Source organism: Hyla sarda, chromosome 3 (assembly GCF_029499605.1).
Source record: "Hyla sarda isolate aHylSar1 chromosome 3, aHylSar1.hap1, whole genome shotgun sequence".
Taxonomy (NCBI): Eukaryota; Metazoa; Chordata; class Amphibia; order Anura; family Hylidae; genus Hyla; species Hyla sarda.
In genome coordinates, this window is record NC_079191.1 from 158712162 (window position 1) to 158733573 (window position 21412).

Sequence of the window (21412 nt, forward strand, 5' to 3'; positions counted from 1 at the left end):
ATGGGAGGGGGCGTGACAGCCGTCACGCCCCCTCCCATAGACATGAATGGAGGGGGCGTTGCGTGATGTCACGTCCCCAGTAGTCTCAGCAGCTCCCCCCCGCGATCAGACATCTTATGCCCTATGCTTTGGAGAAGGGATAAAATATTTTTGCCCGGAATACCCCTTTAAATAGGGCTTTTCCTATATAATTTTTTTATTTAGTAACAAAACAAATCCAGCCTTCACACTCAGGCGTATCCTACTGTACTGATATTTAATTCTCCCTATATGCTTAAAGATTATAGGCCAACCATACCCAGCTGTAATTCACTTCCCTCTGATCTACGCTATCTTTATCAACACTCTGGCTACTCCTATTGGTTCGGCACACTTATTACTATGACTGTTCACTACAAGATACTTGAGCAGATAAACACTTATGTTTCAAACTCACTCAGGCATACTGTCATATTATTCTCCCTTTACAGGGATGCTTTTCCTGTTTTATGTTATCCTTGTTCCTAAAAGTCAGCGATTTACTCTTCATAGCTGACAGCTGCATCTGTCTCTTGTTTGTTGTTATTATTATTTGAGTTATTGTATTTCTTATTTCATTGAAAATAATAAAAAACCATTGAAAGTAAAAACACAAAATAAATACTGCTGGTCCAGGCTGACTATAGATAACACTTCCCTGTCTACCCAACACAACAGTCAACAAATGTGTTACTCACACAAGTTACAATGTCCCCTGTTTGAGGCTGCAAACCTCCAGATTCTAACTCTCATCAGTGGTGCAGGTCCTCATAGCCTCTGTGGCAGACTGATTCTGACCTAGTGATCAGTTGTATTCGGTGACACTGCTGATCTAAGAATATGAAATACGAAAAAGAGGAAAATTAGATATAAATATCACTGTCGTGTTATTGTAGGTTTGTTTACACCACAAAAGATGAAGCTCTTATTGTAAAATGCTACATATAATCAACTCCTAAGCAGCAAGCTATGCATAGAGAAGGTTGGAGTCATTTTCAAATATAATATGAATGCTTTATTAATATTTGTACATACAATCCATAATAAAACCTTCCCAAAAATGGAAAAGGATTACCCTCGGGGACTCAAATGTGACTCAAACATGTATTCTAAGAGTACCATTAGCCTCAACAGTAAGAGACCTATACACGTGGCCTCACCCCAACGCAGCGTTTTTCAAGTGGAATCCTTTTCCCTTTTTTTAATGTTTATATTATTAAATGTATGTACAAACACTTAAAAAAACATGTTAACTGTATTTGAAAATCATGTCACCCCTCTGTATGTATAGCATGTGATGATCTAGCCTAGTGTGAAAAGCTGGCGTGGCCCAGGAAGAGGATGAAAAGTTTTACTACCAAACCAACCTTTCATTACATAATAATCCAAGCCCAATAACAGGACTTACTGAAGTTTCTAGCAAGCTAAGTTTCGCCAGGGAATTCTATATTTCTGAATTTTCCAGAAAATTTCCCTGGATGAGATATACACTTTCTGAAAGCTGGTATCCAAATAGAACAGGTACCTTGGGGAAATATAGCAATCTCCAACAACCCTTCCTGTCACTGTCTTGCTAAAGTTGTATTTGTAGTTTTATTTACATTACTGTTGTTTTGCTGTCAGTCATTTTATGTGGATCTCCATTCTTTTTCTGTGTCACTTTAGGATAATCCCACTGTTGTTGTTGAAGACTTGCGGCTGTGTACAGTGAAACACTGCGAAGATGTTGAGAGACGATTCTGCTTTGAGGTGGTTTCTCCTACTAAGTAAGGACCTGTGGTTGTTCTAAAAAAAAAATCTGAAGATAATTGAGGCTTTACTAGAGAAGGAAAGGCCTGGATAAGCAGTTCCAAAGCTGTTTTTGCTTTTTGTGTGTGTTTTTTTCTGGAAGAATTGAACAAAGAAAAGAATATTGGAATATTTATCTTTTATAATGATAAATAATCTGTTTATAATATGGTATTCAAACTATATAACATATAGACCATCATGAAAAACATCTGAGAATCTTTGCAGTTCTCCAGTCTCACCTCAAGACAAGCAAATCCTGGGATATCATTCAGATACTTAAAAAAGAGAATTCAGTTTGGTTGTGGCTGGGCCCCATCTTGTTGTTATTAAAGTACTATAGTTGATTGGTCCCTTCCTCTCTTATTTGACATTTATCTCTCTAATTCCTATTAATGTTCTCCCCATCACAGCTAATGCTTGCCTAGAGAATAAATAAATAACGCTGGTCATAACATGCTCAAATTCATCAGAGTAAATGACTTTAAATAGTATGGTCCACTTTTAGACACTTTTTGAGATGTGTGTGTGTGTGTGTGTATACATAATTATAATTATTATTTTTAATATGTAATATATATTATATAAATTTTTTTAAAATTTTATGGTCAAGACCTGTACCTGTGTGCAGAGCTACACTTCAGCTTTTCCCTTCTATTTCACATGCTTCCCCATCTCCCATTAACCCCTTAAGGACGCAGGACGTAAATGTACGTCCTGGTGAGGTGGTACTTAACGCACCAGGACGTACATTTACGTCCTAAGCATAACCGCGGGCATCGGAGCGATGCCAGTGTCATGCGCGGCTGATCCCGGCTGCTGATCGCAGCCAGGGACCCGCCCGCAATGGCCGACGCCCGCGATCTCGCGGGCGTCCGCCATTAACCCCTCAGGTGCCGGGATCAATACAGATCCCGGCATCTGCGAGAGTTCGCGATTTAAATGAACGATCGGATCGCCCGCAGCGCTGCTGCGGGGATCCGATCATTCATAACGCCGCACGGAGGTCCCCTCTCCTTCCTCCGTGCGGCTCCCGGCGTCTCCTGCTCTGGTCTGTGATCGAGCAGACCAGAGCAGAAGATCACCGAAAACACTGATCTGTTCTATGTCCTATACATAGAACAGATCAGTATTGGCAATCATGGTATTGCTATGAATAGTCCCCTATGGGGACTATTCAAGTGTAAAAAAAAAAGTAAAAAAATGTAAAAGTAAAGGTAAAAAAAAAGTGAAAAATCCCCTCCCCCAATAAAAAAGTAAAACGTCCGTTTTTTCCTATTTTACCCCCAAAAAGCGTAAAAAACATTTTTTATAGACATATTTGGTATCGCCGCGTGCGTAAATATCCGAACTATTAAAATAAAATGTTAATGATCCCGTACGGTGAACGGCGTGAACGAAAAAAATTTTAAAAAGTCCAAAATTCCTACTTTTTTAATACATTTTATTAAAAAAAAAAATTATAAAAAGTGTATTAAGTTTTTTATATGCAAATGTTGTATCAAAAAAAAGTACAGATCATGGCGCAAAAAATTAGCCCCCATACCGCCACTTATACAGAAAAATAAAAAAGTTAGAGGTCATCAAAATAAAGGGATTATAAACATACTAATTTGGTTAAAAAGTTTGTGATTTTTTTTAAGCGCAACAATAATATAAAAGTATATAATAATGGGTATCATTTTAATCGTATTGACCCTCAGAATAAAGAACACATGTCATTTTTACCATAAATTGTACGGCGTGAAAACAAAACCTTCCAAAATTAGCAAAATTGCGTTTTTCGTTTTAATTTCCCCACAAAAATAGTGTTTTTTGGTTGCGCCATACATTTTATGATATAATAAGTGATGTCATTACAAAGGACAACTGGTCATGCAAAAAACAAGCCCTCATACTAGTCTGTGGATGAAAATATAAAAGAGTTATGATTTTTAGAAGGCGAGGAGGAAAAAATGAAAACGTAAAAATTTAATTGTCTGAGTCCTTAAGGCCAAAATGGGCTGAGTCCTTAAGGGGTTAAAGTCAATGGGAGCAGGGGCATTTTTAAATTGACAACAAAATTTCCACATCAAAAACTTGCTTTTTCTTGTTGTGGTTTAGTCTCTACGTCTTGTTAGAGGTGGACTGTACATTGCTGAGGGCTTGAAATATATAAGATAACAGCCTGCTCAATAATGTACATAGGTGGATGTTATTTATGGGTTTTACCCTGTGACATTTTACAGGAGCTGTATGCTTCAGGCTGACTCTGAGAAGCTGCGCCAGGCATGGATCAAAGCTGTCCAAACCAGTATTGCCACAGCTTACAGAGAAAAAGGGGAAGAAGCAGAGGTCAGCTGATGTTCATGTGTCTTAAATGTGCACACACCATGTATATATGTGTGATTTACAATTGTATTTTTAATATAACGCCATATACATATTTCTCTAGAAAATCGACAAAAAGCCTTCCACGTCAAACACTAGCCCAGTTTCGGAATCAAAAGAAAAGCTGGTTAAGGGGGAGAGTGCCCTGCAGCGAGTGCAATGTATCCCTGGTAATACGAAGTGCTGTGATTGTGGGTTACCTGATCCTCGCTGGGCCAGTATTAATCTTGGCATCACTTTATGCATTGAATGCTCAGGAATTCACAGGTAAGCGGTTGTGACTGCACTCAAATAAAGGAGTTGGGAATAGGGGGGCATTGTTTTTGTTGTGGCAGGGATTAAAAGGAGTGACATTTCGAGGATTTAAGCATTGTAAATTTATTTATTTTTAAATAGATCCGGTAAATGGATAGAACACAGAACAAAAATATTGATGTAAACCAGCACTATCCATCTTATACTTTGTTTCCAGTGGAAATAAAAAAATGTGATGTGAAAAGCGCCTTAGCACAACCAGATCAGATAGTGGCTTATGTGATGACCCTTTTAAACTGTTATCACATCGCAAATTTATGTTTGCACATGACGCGTACGTGTTAAGAGGAATGACCCTGCCAACTTTTTTAATTTCCATGCATAATGCTGTATCAATTTTATGTGTTTTTTATTGTCTGTTAAAGCCCTTAAGGACACATGCCATAGGTGTACAGCGCTGCAGCGAGCAGCTTTATAGCAGGCTATTAGCATCCAGGGACTAGCCAAGAATGGTGGACATTAGCGATCATTGCTGATGTCCACCATTGACCCTATAGATTCCATGATCAATGCTGATTACAGCATCTATAGTGAAAATGGAAGTGCTAGTGGGCTCAGGTTGGCTCATCAGACCACCGCAATGCAATCCCAGGGGTCCGATAAGCGCAAATGGCCAACGGAGGTCTCTTACCAGCCTTCAACATGCAGCATGGCCAATCTTTCTGTGTAGCCTGCATGTGTGCGCACTTTTGCACACATTTTATGAAGGGATACAGTGAATATCACAACTGATAGTTTGGGTGCACAAAAACATAGTGTAAAAAAAAAAAAGCCTTGTATACATCTCTGTAATGTATTTAAAATATACAGCTTTTTTATAGGAGACCGATAGAAATGACATCAATGTTGGATCTGCTGAATGCAGCACTATTTTCAGGATATTTTGCTGGCATCAGAACCTCCGACACACACATGAATGTGGCCATATTATCAGGAGCTCCTGTGGCTGTCCTAATAACAGTGGGAATTTTTTTTTTGCGTGAATGTCCACCATAGGTGTTTTATGACCACATACAAACACCCTGACCATGCCAATCCAGACCTTTGCCGTAGCCACCTTGTTTACCGGAGTATATTAACTTATTATAGTGTCCATTTGGATATTATAAAATTGATTTTTATATTTTTCTATATAGAATTGAGGATTTTCCTAGTAGAGTGACGGAAAATATTGATTTTATTAAGACAGGAGGCGAATATCAGAATGCATTATCCTTCTTTATTTTGCCCATTAGCAGAAAGAATGACAGTGTTAAACATAAAAAGAAAAAGAAAAACACTGGTGTCCAAGCACCTAGTAACCATAGCAACTCCCTCCTCCATCCCACCAATCCAAGCATAGACTGCCCTATATAACCAAGCTGCAGCCCCTCCTCCTCCTCTTTCTTTATGCCGTGACTAAGTCCAGCATCGAAACTGCAGAACTCGCGCGACGGCGTCCACACGGAGGATCTTGAACCAATAACGCAGAACGTCAATCTTCAAACAGGAACGATCAACCGGATAGGTCACGCAGCTGACCCCAACAAAGAACCGTGGCAAGGCAGAACCATTCTTCAATATCCTGAAAACAACAAAGGTTATAAATAATAACGGGTAGGGGAAACGGGTGGGATGATATTCGCCTCCTGTCTTAATAAAATCAATATTTTCCGTCACTCTACTAGGAAAATCCTCAATTTTATTGCAGACAGGAGGCTCATATCAGAATGCATGTTCAAAGCACAGTACATAGAGAAGCATCATAAATCCATCACAATACAGACATAGACACATGTACAGTAGGTTTAAAATAGAACGTACGGAATGTATCCTCAGACGACCAGTCGGCCGCCCTCAAGAGTTCCGAAAGCGAGCCACCCGTCTGAAAGACTTTGGTCGACATCGCACTCCTAGTGGAGTGAGCCGTGAACAGTGACACATCAATACCCGCTAGGACATTGTCAATGTCACCCACCGAGCCAATGTCGGGGAGGAAACTGGTAAATATGGCGGACAATAGGAGATGAGGAGCTGCGCCGAACCCGTCGGACGACGCGTAGCTGTCTTCAACTCATAAGATCGAAGACATCGCACGACACACAATTTTGGACGCGTCGGAAAAAATGGGAAGAAAACCGAACGTAGATCGGTTTTGGTCCTACGACAAATGGAAAAACGAACCCCATCGGGAACAAATTGTTTCCTGGAAATATCCAGGGCCCGTACGTCTGACACACGCTTGATGGAGACCAGGCATAACAACATTGTCAATTTAAACGACAGGAGTTTAAGAGACAAGTCGTCATTGTCTTCCCATGACTCAAACATGCGTAATACACTGCTAACATCCCACGTGGTGAGATATCGCGAAGAAGGCGGTCTCTTAAACCGCATCCCCCTCATAAGACGGCAGACAATAGGGTGTTGTCCAACCAATAAGCCATCCACCAACCCATGGGAGGCGGAAATAGCCGAGCGATAAACGTTAATCGTGCGATAAGCTTTCCCCGCCTCAAAAGACTCCGAGAGGTAATTAATGACCTCCGCTACAGGGGCACGTACGGGATCCAAATCCCGTCGTGAGCACCAACGAAGCCAAAGTCCCCAGGGCTGATCGATAAGCCAATCTGGTACCTGGAGCCCAAGCGTCATTGATGAGGTCAGAAGCCGATTGCGAAATGCGGCCCCCAAGCGAAGGTGTCCCGAGATCAACCATGCCAACAGCGGCAGTTGATCGTCCAATATCAAGGGATGAAGATTCCCTGAGGGGTCTCGAAGCAACGTGAGTAGAGGCGGACACAACCTCGGCACATCTATGGCCATCCCCAGGACCTGGGGAAACCATGACTGAGTCGGCCACCAGGGGGTGATCAACACCAGCGTCGCTTTCTGGGACACCGTCTGCCATAATACTCTGGGGATCATGGCAAATGGCGGGAAGGCGTACAGAGTGCTCTGTGGCCACACTTGAAGAAACGCGTCCGTCGCCATGGCGTCCGGATCCGGTCGCCAACTGAAAAATCGTGGCAGCTGTCGATTGAGACGAGATGCGAATAAGTCGATACTCAATGGCCCCCACAGGGCATGGATCGCCCGGAACACCGTTGGTTCCAACATCCAATCGCTGGAGTCCGTGAGGTACCTGGAGTTCCAGTCCGCAATGGCGTTGGAAATTCCAGGAAGATACTCCGCGGTCAACAATATATTCCGCTGAAGGCAGAATTGCCAAAGGACCGTCGCGAGATCCGCGAGGATCTTGGATTTCGTGCCTCCCAGGCGGTTGATGTATTGAACGGCTGCTACATTGTCCATGCGCAGCAGGATACAACAATCCGACCTGTGGAAAGCGAAACTCCTCAGGGCAAAGGTGCCCGCGAGAAGTTCCAGGCAATTGATGTGCAAACACATTTCTGATGGTGACCACTTGCCTCCGGACGTCGATGCCCCGCAGCGGGCACCCCAACCCCGCAGGCTGGCGTCTGATTCTATCACTAAGTCCGGTTTGGAGTTGAAAATTGTCTTCCCATTCCAAACCTGGACATGACGTAGCCACCACAGGAGTTCTCCCTTGGCTTCTGCGGATAGTGGCACTTCGGTTGAGTAGGGCAAACCCTCCCTCAAGTGCCGAATCTTCAGCCTCTGCAGCGCCCTGTAGTGTAAGGGGGCAGGAAAAATCGCCTGGATGGAGGCTGTCAGCAGACCGACCACCCGAGCGAGCGCCCGCAATGAGACCACCTCTGCACGGAGAAGCTTCCGGATCTCCTTGCGGATCGTAGTCAGTTTCCTCGTGGGCAGACTCAGGGTGGCCAAGTGGGTATCCACCTCGAACCCCAGGAACTCCGTCCGTCGAGACGGCGTGAGTACCGACTTCTCTTCGTTGAGCAGAAAGCCCAACTCCGAGAGCAGAGCGGCCGTCCATTGGACATGCTGCACGGCCAACGCGTACGTGGACGCCATGATCAGAATATCGTCGAGATAGACGATCAGGCGTACCCCCCGGCTCCTGAGCAAAGCCATGACCGGTCTCAGCAGTTTGGTGAAGCACCATGGTGCTGAAGAAAGGCCGAACGGGAGGCACGCAAATTCCCATTTGCGACCTTCCCAACAGAACTGAAGATATGGACGGGAAGAAAGGTGTATCGGCACGGTCAGATACGCGTCTTTCAGATCTATCTTCGCCAACCAGTCTCCTGGTAGCAAAAGATCTCTGAGAAGATGTATCCCCTCCATCTTGAAGTGGCGATACAAAACGTACTCGTTTAAATGTTTCAAGTTTATGACCGGGCGGTGACCTCCGTCCTTCTTTTTGACCAAGAAAATATTGCTCACATAACCCGGAGCGTCCCAAGACACCTCCTGAATGGCGTGCTTCAACTGCAGATCCATCAATTCTGAGCGGATCAGGGCCTTGTCGGCGTCCGCGAAGTGTATCGCTGGCGGCCAACAAGTCTGTATCGGAGGAAAGAGAAATTCTATTTGATAGCCGGTTACAGTTTGCAAGACCCACGGGTCGGATGTGATCCGGGACCAGGTCCGGGAAAAATACCCCAGCCTGCCCCCCACAGGAACCCATGTTAATGACAGAATAGGTAGTCTCACCTGTGCCCCTGGATCTTGGGTATCCGCGGCTGGCACCCCTCGCTCTCCACGGACGTCCTCTAGGCGGAAAGAATGGAGTTGAGGGCTGTGGTGGCTGGGGAACTGGTGTGTAATATTGTCTGTCAGGCATGTAGTGGCCCCTGTTATAGGGTCTATAGTTGGTGGCACGGCCGGAAGGGCGACCCCTACCCCTTCCAGCCCTGGGGAAAACCTTGTTAGCGCCCACCTTTTTTAAAGAGGATTGGGCTTTGTCAAGGCCGAGAAAAGGCCAACATACTTATTTATATTTTTAAGAAAGGCCTCCCCGAATAGTAAACCGTCCGCTGGTGGACCAGGTTCGTCGGTAGCCAGGTGAGTAAGTTGGGGATCCAGCCGCATAAGGATGGATCTCCGGCGTTCCCTAGACGCCGCAGTGTTTGCATTGCCGAGCAAGCAAACTGCTCGTAATGCCCAGCCCCGTAAAATGTCTGCATCAATTACTTCACCTGAAGCGACAGCATGTTCGGCCAATTGTAAAATCTTAGTCATAGGCCCAAGGACATCCAACAATTTGTCCTGAACAGCTTTGAAAGATTTGTCAATACCCTTTTTAGGGTTTTTACCGGTCTTAACCAGATAGCGCACCAGAATGGGGTCCAACTCTGGCGTCATGGCGACATTATTGGACAGTGACGGTCGTGGACACTCCGCCCTCAGTTTATTGCGGTTGCGACCATCTAAAGATTTGCGCAGCCAAGCCGAAACATAATCAGCCACCTGTGACATGGGCGTCCACTCCCCCGAACGGGGGTGTTTGATATTCTCCGGGCTGAAGAATGGAATTCCCATGGAATCCAAGATCGCCCCGGGGGCGCTTGTGTCAGCGGAGCTATGTGGAGGAGAACGACTCGCGTTCCCTTCCAGATCCTCGTCCTCCAACTCATACAAATCATCTGAGGTCAGAGTCTGAGGTGCCATCTGAATCTTCAACAAAAGAGTCGGGCTTATTACGCCTGGAGGACCGAGAGGTTCCACTGGGCATGTCATCCCCATCCGTGGGGTTCTGAGCACTCACATTGGTATCCTCAGGAGGCACTGAGGTCTTAGTTAGTTTAGAACCACCTCCAATAGTAGGTGTATTGGTAAGGTGGGTATCTAAGTCGGAGCAATAGCGTCTCTTCCGGTCCGACTTGCCGGGTCTTAGTAGGCTGGAAGCCTGGGATTGTATGTGGGAGGCGACCAAGGGGGTATCTGAAGAGGCCGGCCCTTCCCGGTGTTGCCGTGACAACGCCATGGAAACAGACTTTGATATGCTGTCATTGACAGATGACATGGCGGAGGCCAGGGCGGATTGGACCGATGTAGACACCATCTGTTGCAATAATTCAGAAGGGGCTAGGATATGGTCCTGAGATGAATGAGTCAGCCCACCATTAGGTGGAGATAGCTGATCATCAGACATGATGTAGTTAAAATATGTATGGATGTACAATATAAGCGTGCAGTCCCAGCTGTAAGGAGAGAACAGACAGAGGGACTAGCATTAACTGCAGTGAATAAATAACATGTAAATATACAAGAGTATACAATAAGAGAGAGAGAGAGAGAAAATGTTCGCAATAAGGCGCAGCGAAAAAACCCCACTCAGTTGCGAACTGGGTAAGGCGATATTAATGTGCCAGCGCCGAATGATGAGCGGAGGGGCCGCGGGGAATCCCTGAGTCGGTGACCGACGAAACGGCCGGGCCGCGCAACCAAGGGACTCGCCGGGGCACCACACAGAAGGCCCCGCACGTAGGCGAGGTAACAGGCCAAAACGCTCGCGAAGCGAACGTGCGGACACGCCCCCCTGAGGCGCGCAAAGCGCTCAGGAGATCTCAGACTGAAAGCCGGAGAAGAAGGGGGGCGGAGTCAGAAAAAATGGCGGAGCGCCAAAGGGGAGAAAAAATAAGTGAGACAGAACAACGGTACAGGTCCCTGGGTCTGAAATACCGACCCAGAGGACAAAAAAGGGGGGAAACGGATATAGATATATAGATGTATATAGATAGAAAAACACGGGGAGAGGGGGGGAGGGAGAGAGATAAAGATAGAGAGAGAGAGAGGGAGAGGGACCCTCGCTCCCTCAGAAGCTGGCCACAGAAGGCAGAGTGTCCCCCAACCCTGGGAGTACAGGGTCAAGGTAGAAATCACAATGTGGGTGACAGGAATGAGAATTATTAATGCACTTATCTGTTAGACACTGATGCTGCTAACGAGCAGAAAGAAAGAGGAGGAGGAGGGGCTGCAGCTTGGTTATATAGGGCAGTCTATGCTTGGATTGGTGGGATGGAGGAGGGAGTTGCTATGGTTACTAGGTGCTTGGACACCTGTGTTTTTCTTTTTCTTTTTATGTTTAACACTGTCATTCTTTCTGCTAATGGGCAAAATAAAGAAGGATAATGCATTCTGATATGAGCCTCCTGTCTGCAATAAAATCTTCTTTACTTTTTTGCACACTTTTTTGCTAATTGAATTATAACACACAAATATAATTTTTAACAAAGGTATAAAAACAGCCCTGTGTGTCATGACAAGATTTATGCTGCACAAATTATTTTGGTGGCCAAACAGGTAAACTATTGCTAAAATAAATGGCTGATTATTCAGAACCCAAAACATACTGGTCATTAAATTATAGCCATTTTATGAAAGTAAGGGGCTTTCAGGGGAGATCCCTCCAGTAAAGAGGGACAGTAGTATGGTATGTTTTTAGTATTCCAGAAATGTAAGAATTTTGCTGTGTCAGATCCATGTATAATTATTGTTTTTTTCTGTTTTATTTTGGTTTTGTTTTTGTAATAGGAGTCTTGGTGTTCATTTTTCTAAAGTGCGATCTTTAACTCTGGACACATGGGAGCCTGAACTACTAAAGGTACAGATTAACATCAACTCATTTTCTTCAATGAATAGATAATGGTGCCTGGTATTGTTTGTATTTAATGCTCTAACCACTTAAGGATACAAGGCGTACAGGTACGCCCTGGCTCCCTGGGACTTAAGGACCCAGGGTGTACCTGTACGCCCGTGAGAATTCCGGTCCCTGCTCCTCGCTGGGCGGGGACCGCATCGAGATGCCTGCTGAAATCTTTCAGCAGGGACCCCTTGCAAACCCCAGGGGGGGTCCTGAGACCCCCCCCCCCATGTCGGCGATCAATTCAGACCGGCGATTCTGGGTCCTTTGGAGATGCCACCTGTCACCCTTTACCAGCAGGAGTGAGGTGGCATGGGCGTCACTACTTGATAGCGTGATTGATTGGTCCGGATGACCGATCAATCACCTAGCCTGCTGGGAGGTTATCGTGCAACAATCGGGCAAGTCGGGGGTCCCATACTTGTCCATCGGGGCAGGTGGGGGTCCCTGGAGTCGGTGCCGTCGACGGAGGTCCCCGGGCGTCAGCAGCGTCCTCAGTGGCGGTGGCAGGATACAGCAGAAGGTGAGTTGCTTGCCTCCTGCTATTGCTAAGCAACAACTCCCAGCATGCACAGCCAAAGGGCATGCTGGGAGTTGTAGTTTTGCAACAGCTGGTAGCAAAACTACAACTCCCAGTATGCCCTTTGGTTGTTTGTGCATGCTCGGACTTGTAGTTATGCAACAGCTGGAGGCACTTTTTTTGTATAAAAAAAGTGTGCCTCCAGTTTTTGCATAACTGCAACAACCAGCATGCACGGACAGCCAAAGTGCATGTTGGGAGATTTTGTAGTGTGACTCCAGCTGTTGCATAACTACAGCTCCCAGCATGCCCTTCGGCTGTCATGCTGAGAGTTGTAGTTTTGCAACAGCTGAAGGCACAATGCTTGCGAAACAGAGTTGGTTACCTAACATTGTTCCTCATGCTGTTGCAAATTACAACGCCCAGCATGCACTGATAAACAGTACATGCTGGGAGTTGTAGTTTTGCAACAGCTGGAGGCACACTGGTTGCGAAACAGTTAAGTAACAATCAAGTGTGCCTCCAGCTGTTGCATAACTGCAACTCCCAGCATGCATGGACAGCCAAAGGTCATGCTGAGAGTTTTACTTTTACAACAGCTGGAGGTTTGCCTCCCCCCCTCCCATATGTGAATGTACACACGGGCAGGGGTTTACAGTGAGTTCTCCGCTGCAAGTTTGAGCTGTGGCAAATTTTCCTCCGCAGCTCAAACTCCCAGCGGGAAACTAGCTGTAAACCCTCCCCCCCCCCCCCCCGTGTGCATGCCCTTTCCAGTGCTCACTGCCTCCCTCGTTTCATTCCGTGAGGGGTGTAGCTTCCAAATGGCCCCCAACTTTCATTCCAAGCAAATTCTCTCTCCATAAGCTCAGTGGCACTCCTTCTCTTCTGAGCATTGTAGTTCACCCGCAGAGCACTTTACATCCACATATGGGGTATTTCCTTACTCAGAAGAGATGGTGTTAAAAATTTGGGGGGGGGGGGCATTTCCTTCGGCTACTTCTTGTAAAAATGGTAAATTTGAGAAAAAAACTGCATTTTAGTGAAAAAATGTATCATTTAATTTACACATCCGACTTTACCAAAAAGTCGTCAAACTTTTCAGCAAAATTCACTCTCCAAAATCCCATTGTCTCTCCTTCTCTTCTGAGCCCTCTAGTGCACCCACAGAGCACTTTACATCCACATATGAGGTATTTCCTTACTTGAGAGAAATTGGGTTACAAATTTTGGGATGCTTTTTCTCCTTTTACCCCTTGTAAAATTTCAAAAACTGGGTTTACAAGAACATGCGAGTGTAAAAAAACAAAGATTCTGAATTTTCTCCTTTGCTGCTATTATTAACACACTTTATGACTTTCTGTCATTTTGAATACTTTGAGGGGTGCGGTTTTTATAATGTGGTCATTTATGGGGTATTTCTAATATGAAGGCCCTTCAAATCCACCTCAAAACTGAACTGGTCCCTGAAAAATTCAGATTTTGAAAATTTTGTGAAAAATTTGAAAATTGCTCCTGAACTTAGAAGCCCTCTGATGTCTTCCAAAAGTAAAGACATGACAACTTTATGATGCAAATATAAAATAGTTAATCAATATATAATTCATTTGGGATGTCCATTTTCCTTATAAGCAGAGAGTTTCAAAGTAAAAAAAAAAAAAAAAAAAAGCCAAATTTTCAAATTTTTCATCAAATTTTGCAATTCTTCGCCAACAAATGATGCAAGTATTGACAAAAATTTACCACTGACCTAAAGTAGAAGGTCACAAAAAAACAATCTCTGAATCAAAATGGAAAGTAAAAGCATCCCAGAGTTATTAATGCTTAAAGTGACAGTGGTCAGATTTACAAAATGGGCTTGGTCCTTAAGGGGTTAAAGGAGAACTGCAGCGCAACATCTTTTAACCTTTCTTGTGCCCGAGCTGCACATACTGCGCACTGTTATGAAAGGAGCCCGGGCAGCAGGGAGAAGGTGGGGCCTGAGCTCCATACATGACAGTGCACTCAGCCGATCACCGACCGGGCACAGGAAAAGTTAAAAGATTTGCGCCGCAGTCCTCCTATAAGTGTACTCCCTGGTTTAGAGCTTCTCTTGATAGAATATTCTAAAATATAATTTTTGTTGTTTTTAAAGGAAAACTGTCAGCCTGATAACCCGCTCTAAACCAAAAACACTGGGTTACAGGGTGAGTGACCAGGAGTCCAACGAGGGGTCACTAACTAAATTTCGTCCAATAGGTCCTGAGTTATGGGCTGCCGAAATTCCACTGCTCAATTCACTGAATTGCGCACAGGAGGCAGAGCCTCGCTGACTGGCTGCCCCATCCTCTGTCCATCAGCTCCTAATGTCGCCCCCCCCCCCCCCTAATTAGCATATTCATTTTCGGCTACTCCACTTCCTAGTGACGTGAGTCACCGGTAACGCGAGCGCTGGACGCTGTTGGTAGAGCGCATGCGCCATAAGAATACATACGTCCTGATGACGTGAGAGCTGTGACTGCTGCACGCGCTCTGCAGAGCAGCAGTGCGCACGCACCGCTTGCTATGAATATGCTAATTACGAGGACGGCATTAGGAGCCGACAGCAAAAGGCAGGGACACCGGAGGCCCTGCCTCCTGTGCGCAGTTCAGTGAATTGAGCAGTGGGATTTTGGCAGCCCATAACTCGGGACCTACTGGACGTAGTTAATTAAATGACCCCTTCTTGGACTCTTGTTCACCCACTCTATAACAGTGTTTTGGGTTTAGAGTTGTTGATCAGGCTGACAGGTTTCTTTTAAATACACATTTTGTTGTCTTTAGAATGTGTATTGCAGGAAATATTAGTCTCTCCTGCATTCACCTGTCGATACAAACAGGTAGTCAAGGTGACACTGATGAGGACCATACTTATCTGATCCTGTTCCTGATCCTTCTTCCGTTCTCCCGCTATGTTCCACCGTATCTTCCAATAAGGGGGGACATGGAGCATGGGTGGAGATTCCTGACATCACCGCTTCTGCTTGTCTGCTAGGTCCAGCTGAATGGAAGATAGCTGGAGAATGGGAGCACAGAACAGGATCAGGTAAGTATGGTTGTCATCAGTTTCACATGGACTACCTGTCTGTACTGACAGGTTAGTGCAGGTGACACTGATGACAGATTTCCTTTTAAATGGGCACTGTCAGATCCAAAAACCTTTTATATGTTGTTACTGATGAAAATTAAAGACCTTTTTTAATTTGGTTGTTTACATTTTTTTTTTATTATTTAATAAAGAAAACTGCTCCTGAAAATCCCACCTCTAGGGGTCACCATACCTACTGGGACACTAACCAGTCCTGTCGCAGCATCAGGCTTGTCCATGAGTCATGGACAAAAGATGACTCATGGACAAGGCTGCATGAGCAGACACAACAATCACCTTCCACCACCACAAAGAATGGACACACCCCTGAGAGGATTTCTAACACTGTGAGCTAAAGTATTTTTTTTATAATAAATTTAGGTGATAGAGACATAAAAACTAGGTGTAAGTGGTCAGGATTAGGTGCAGAGTAACATATTATTTATTTTTTGTGGGATCTGACAGGTACACTTTAAATACTGACACTGCCTTTTAAAACATTGTGATACAAATGCACTAAAGAAAAATTTGTGTATTGCCTTTAAAATGTAACGTTTTAATGTATGTATTTCTCCTTTTTCCTGTATTCAAATAGCTGATGTGTGAATTGGGGAATGACGTAATAAATAGTATATATGAGGCTCGAGTTGATGCCATGGGAGTAAAAAAGCCTCAGAATGGATGTCAGCGGTAAGTTTCATCAAACTAAAAATGTAATAACCGTCGCTGATGTCTTTTATTTATTTATTCTATTTTTATTTATTTTATTTTAAAGGGAACCCATCAGTAGATTTTAGCATATATAACGCTTGGCAATGCATTACATATGCTAAAATCGTTATCCTCACCATCCCCGAGGGACATTTGTGACTTTCTCTCTCTTTCTTTCTTTCTCTCTTTCTTTCTTTCTCTCTCTTTCTTTCTCTCTCTTTCTTTCTTTCTTTCTCTCTTTCTTTCTTTCTCTCTTTCTTTCTTTCTCTCTCTTTCTTTCTCTCTCTTTCTTTCTCTTGGGCCTAGGCCCTATTGATGTGGCCTGTCTGCTCTTATCTTTTGTTTGGATTTGGATTTTTGAAAAAAGATTGGCAAATTACTTCTATTAAAAAATCTTAATCCTTCCAATAGTTATTAGCTTCTGAAGTTGAGTTGCTGTTTTCTGTCTAACTGCTTTCTGATGACTCACGTCCCGGGAGCTGTCCAGCTCCTATGGGGATATTCTCCCATCATGCACAGCTCCCGGGACGTGACATCATCATTGAGCAGTTAGACAGAAAACTTCAGAAGCTAATAACTATAAAGGATTAAGATTTTTTAATAGAAGTAATTTACAAATCTGTTTAACTTTCCGGAGCCAGTTGATATATAAAAAAAGTTTTTTCCTGGAATACACCTTTAATGGTATGCATTCAGATGTGCAAACATAATCAGATGTCCTAAATGAGGTTTATTTTGCTAGATTGAAGGATCATATCCAAATTTGTTAAAAGAAAAAAAAATATATATATATATTTTATAATTTGCATTGTTTTGAAAACAGTTTATATCGAGGTGTTGTATTTGTTTTGCCACGTCTCTTAACTTGATATATAATTTTCCATCTGTCCACTGCATTTATTACAATAAATCCTCAGACATGCAAATTAATTAGACCTGTACACACAAGTGTCATGATATCTGTCAGATTTATATTGCTGTTCTGTTTTTATCCTATTTAGCAATAACAACCAATTGACCATCAAAAATGGGCAATAAAATCACATTAACCCCTTAAGGACCAGACCAATTCTATTTTAGCATTTTCGTTTTTTTTCCTCCTACCTTCTAAAAATCATAACTCTTTTATAATTGTATTCAAATACCCATATGAGGGCTTTTTTTTGCATCATCAATTTTAGTTTGTAATGACATCATTCATTTTTCCATAAAATGTATGGCGCAACAAAAACATTTATTTGGGGAAATTGAAAAGAAAACTGCAATTTATGAAATTTTGGAAGGTTTTGTTTTCACGCTGTACACTTTACGGTAAAATTTACATGTTTTCTTCTGTGGGTCAATGCAATTAAAATGATACCCATGTTATATACATTTCTATTATTGTACCGCTTTAAAAAAAAATCTCAAACACTATTTTACAAAATTAGCATGTTTGGAAATGGCCTATTTTGACCCCTATAACTTTCTCATTTTCTGTATATTCGGAGGTATGAGGGCTCATTCTTATGCGCAGTGATTTGTAGTTTTTAGTGGTAACCCTTTTGCTTATATTTTACTTTTTAATCACTTTTTTATTTTTTTCTTGGCCCAAAATTTGACAAAAAAATAAGCATTTTTATTTATTTTTTACACTTCTGTCCCCATAGGGGACTATTTATAGCAATCCCATGATTGCTAATACTGTTTAGTGCTATGCATAGGGCATAGCACTGATCATTGTTATCGGGCATCTTCTGCTCTGGTCTGCTCAATCTCAGACCAGAGCAGAAGACCCCAGGAAAGGGCCGGAGGCAGGTGAGGGGACCCCTGCCGTCATGCTGGATGATCGGATCCCTGCGGCAGCGCTACGGATGATCTGAGAATCCATTTTAAGTGCCGCACTACTGCTTATGCCGTGATTTGTATTGATCATGGCATCTGAGGGGTTAATGGTGGACATCAGCGTGATCGCTGATGTCCGCCATTACCGGTTGGTCCCTGCTGTGCATAACACAAGCACCAGTCTGGTGCTCGCTGTCATCACTGAGCGTAAATGTACGTCATGGTGCTTTAAGTACCACGGCACCATGACATACATTTACGTCCATTGTCATTAAGGGGTTAACTCTGTGTGCCACAAAAACATACTAGGAACCACCCATAAAGGGCACACAACCGCTGAAAGTTAATTTTTGGATATAGTATTCAGTTGTTCTGTGCTGTTTATGGTTAGTACCCTTCTTTTCAGATGGTAGAATCTGTCAGGATTTGTTGCAGATGACAACAGATCGGTTAGTGTAACCAGAGCCTTACTTATACTTCCAGATAAAGACTGTTATAACACAGTTATTGTTTTATATTTTATTATAAAAGGCTTGAGAAAGAGGCCTACATCAAAGCAAAGTATGTGGAGAAGAGGTTTGTGGATAAGGGAGCTGTATCAATCCTGATGACAAGGAAGAAAACATTGTCCCAGAAGAGCAGTGAAAATCGTCTGAGCTCCACTGATAAAAGCCTAGGTGTAGAAGAACAGAGCAGAACTGCATCCAGAGCCTCAGGTAAACACCTATGTAATCTACAACCCAACTACTGTATTGCAGCTAAAACTGATGGTGTATATCTCTTGACATGACCTCTTTAAAAATGAGATACTGGTTGGCAAACTAGAATTGCAGCTGGTTTGTCACAAAATTTGTTGTAAAATGTATGAACTGGATAAAGTGATACATTTCCTTATCTCTAATGGTACACATACTGGCGCTCCACCTTTTATGAAACATTTAAATAGTTTGTATGTCATTGGAAATTGGAAAACATATTTATTCCACCTGCCGCTCTGATACTTATCCCTGAATCCCCATTGTATGCTGTATTCGTTCATTTATTAAAGGGCTACTCCGGTGGAAATGAAGTATTTTCAAATCAACTTGTGCCAGATAGTTAAACAGATTTGTAAATTACTTCTATTTAAAAATCTTAATCCTTCCAGTACTTATCAGCTGCTGTATTCCGTGTAAGGAAATGTCCAGAGCAGTAGAGGTTTGCTATGGGGATTTGCTCGATCTCTGTAAAGTTCCTGACACGGACAGAGGTGGCAGCAGAGAACACTACGGTCTCACTTAGAAATACTACACAACTTTTTCTGTAGTATACAGCAGCTGATAAGTAATGGAAGGCTAACATTTTTGAAATAGAAGTAATTTACAAATCCGTATAATTTTATGGCACCAGTTCATTTAAAAAAAATTGTTTTCCACCTGAGTACTCCCCAGGGTTATAACATAGGCCTCAAGTACATGTAGAGAACTTTAAACCACCTGTATTTGCATAAGTACGGTATTCTACCATTTTGGTTCACTTTTGAATTCGCTTGCCAGGAACTTGTAAGAAGATGTATTATTAGCAATTTCAGTCAATGTCAAAGTGACAATCTAACAAACAGTGACTTAATAAAATTTAAATAGTCACTTTTGCCGAAATTGGTGTCACATCTGAATAAGAAACAGACAACATCTGAATAAATAATAAAATAATTAGGTCACAGTAACCTATAATTGTGATCGCTTCATTTTATTTATTCCCCTTGGGATCTTCTGGTCACACATGTTAGGGTGTAGCAATATTCTTGGAGTAAGAGCTAATTTAGTTTCAAACATATAACCTTTATTGAAGAACAACAGAAAAGTACACACACGGTCATAGCATTAAACTTGCATATGCACATTGTTACAAGAAACAGATAAATTCTACATGTATGGACAGAGGATCCAGGTACATAACTGGGTAAATACAGAGCTTGTGTTGAAAATGTTGAAGAAAGCTAAGGGCTTGTACACACGGTCGTTGTGCTCTGCTTAAAGGGGTACTCCCACCCTAGACATCTTATCCCCTATCCAAAGGATAGTGGATAAGATGTGTGATCGCGGGGGTCCCACCTGGTTTTTCACCGGAACCGCTGGAGGGTCTGAGTCGCGCCCCCGTGTGACGTCATGCCCGTCCCCTCAATGCAAGTCTATGGGAGGGACGGTCGCGACTCAGACCCTCCAGCGCTTTCCGTGAAAAACCAGGTGCGTGCCGCATGCAATAATGCTGGGGTCCACAGCGGCGGGATCCTCGCGATCAGACATTCTTATCCCCTATCCTTTGGATAGGGGATAAGATGTCTAGGGTGGGAGTACCCCTTTAAGGAAGCTCAGTCAGTCCGTCGGAAGGACAGGAGTTGACCAATGAAAAAAAAAATACTGCATATTTTTTTTTTTTTTTTACTCCGGTCAACTCCTATAAAATACCGGACTTCCGATAGACCCTATTCAAATCAATGGGATATGTCCGCACCTGGCAATTTCAGTTTCTTAATTCTCCAATGACTTCTATGGATAGTTTTGTGCAACCCGATGATGGATACTACATGGAGCTAAACGGAAGAAGAAAAAAAAATGAATTAGCAGATGCCTGTGATGACTGTGGTCACATGTACTTGCCTTCTGCTGGCCTTTCTTCTGGCAATCTTGTTTAACAAAGTCCATTGCACCGAAACATTGTGAGCATTCCACTTAGATCCTATTTACACGTATTGGATTGGGTTCCTACTCCAGCACTCAGTATTTGAACAGATTATTTTACTGTGAAGGGCACAATTTTCTCTAGTCTTACCCCACAAAACTGTAACCCCGTGTGGAGCAGAGCACAGATCTGGGCTTTTATATTTGAAGACATTTTTTATTTTTATTTTTTTACCACTTGGTATAAACTTTGTTTCCTATTGTCAGTTCTACAAATGATGGATACAATACCTTTAGTTACACAGCATCTAATAAGGATTCACATAGGAAGATTTATTCATGTGGCACTAACTATAAAACCTGCACTCAAAACATAAAAATGGAGTCTCAAACTGCTGCCCTATAAGAGTATATAGCCATTATAGAAGGAGAGGGTCCCATTCCAGAACTCTCCCTCTCTAATTCAAACCAAGGATCTACTTACAAAAACTATAGCCTGCTCTGAGTGTACTAGGACTTGTCCAAGTGTTAATGAAACCACAGCAGGTGGTAGTGCCGCTCCCCTTGGTGGTAGTAACCACTACTGGCCA

The 21412-nt window shown here is 43.2% G+C and overlaps 2 protein-coding genes across 6 annotated transcripts in view; one reads left to right on the forward strand and one right to left on the reverse strand.

Moving 5' to 3' along the window:
• ACAP2 (ArfGAP with coiled-coil, ankyrin repeat and PH domains 2) overlaps positions 1-21412 on the forward strand; it is a 102594-nt gene that overhangs the window by 55028 nt on the left and 26154 nt on the right. For all 5 annotated transcript variants that reach the window (XM_056565372.1, XM_056565374.1, XM_056565376.1 and 2 more), the window contains 6 exons: positions 1684-1784; positions 4035-4140; positions 4241-4443; positions 11896-11965; positions 16223-16317; positions 18694-18878. In XM_056565372.1, the coding sequence (XP_056421347.1) occupies positions 1684-1784; positions 4035-4140; positions 4241-4443; positions 11896-11965; positions 16223-16317; positions 18694-18878 (760 nt within the window). The remainder of the gene's footprint in view (positions 1-1683; positions 1785-4034; positions 4141-4240; positions 4444-11895; positions 11966-16222; positions 16318-18693; positions 18879-21412) is intronic.
• LOC130361825 (uncharacterized) lies at positions 5785-10752 on the reverse strand. Its single transcript, XM_056565377.1, has 2 exons — positions 9073-10752; positions 5785-6055 (listed from the first exon to the last, which is right to left on the reverse strand). The coding sequence occupies exon 1, from the start codon at positions 10102-10104 to the stop codon at positions 9304-9306; it is 801 nt and encodes a 266-aa protein (XP_056421352.1). The 5' UTR covers positions 10105-10752; the 3' UTR covers positions 5785-6055; positions 9073-9303.

What these genes read in the sequence shown, in the direction of transcription:
- LOC130361825 (XM_056565377.1), bottom strand. Translation starts at nt 10,104, where the DNA reads ATGGGGATGACATGCCCAGTGGAACCTCTCGGTCCTCCAGGCGTAATA.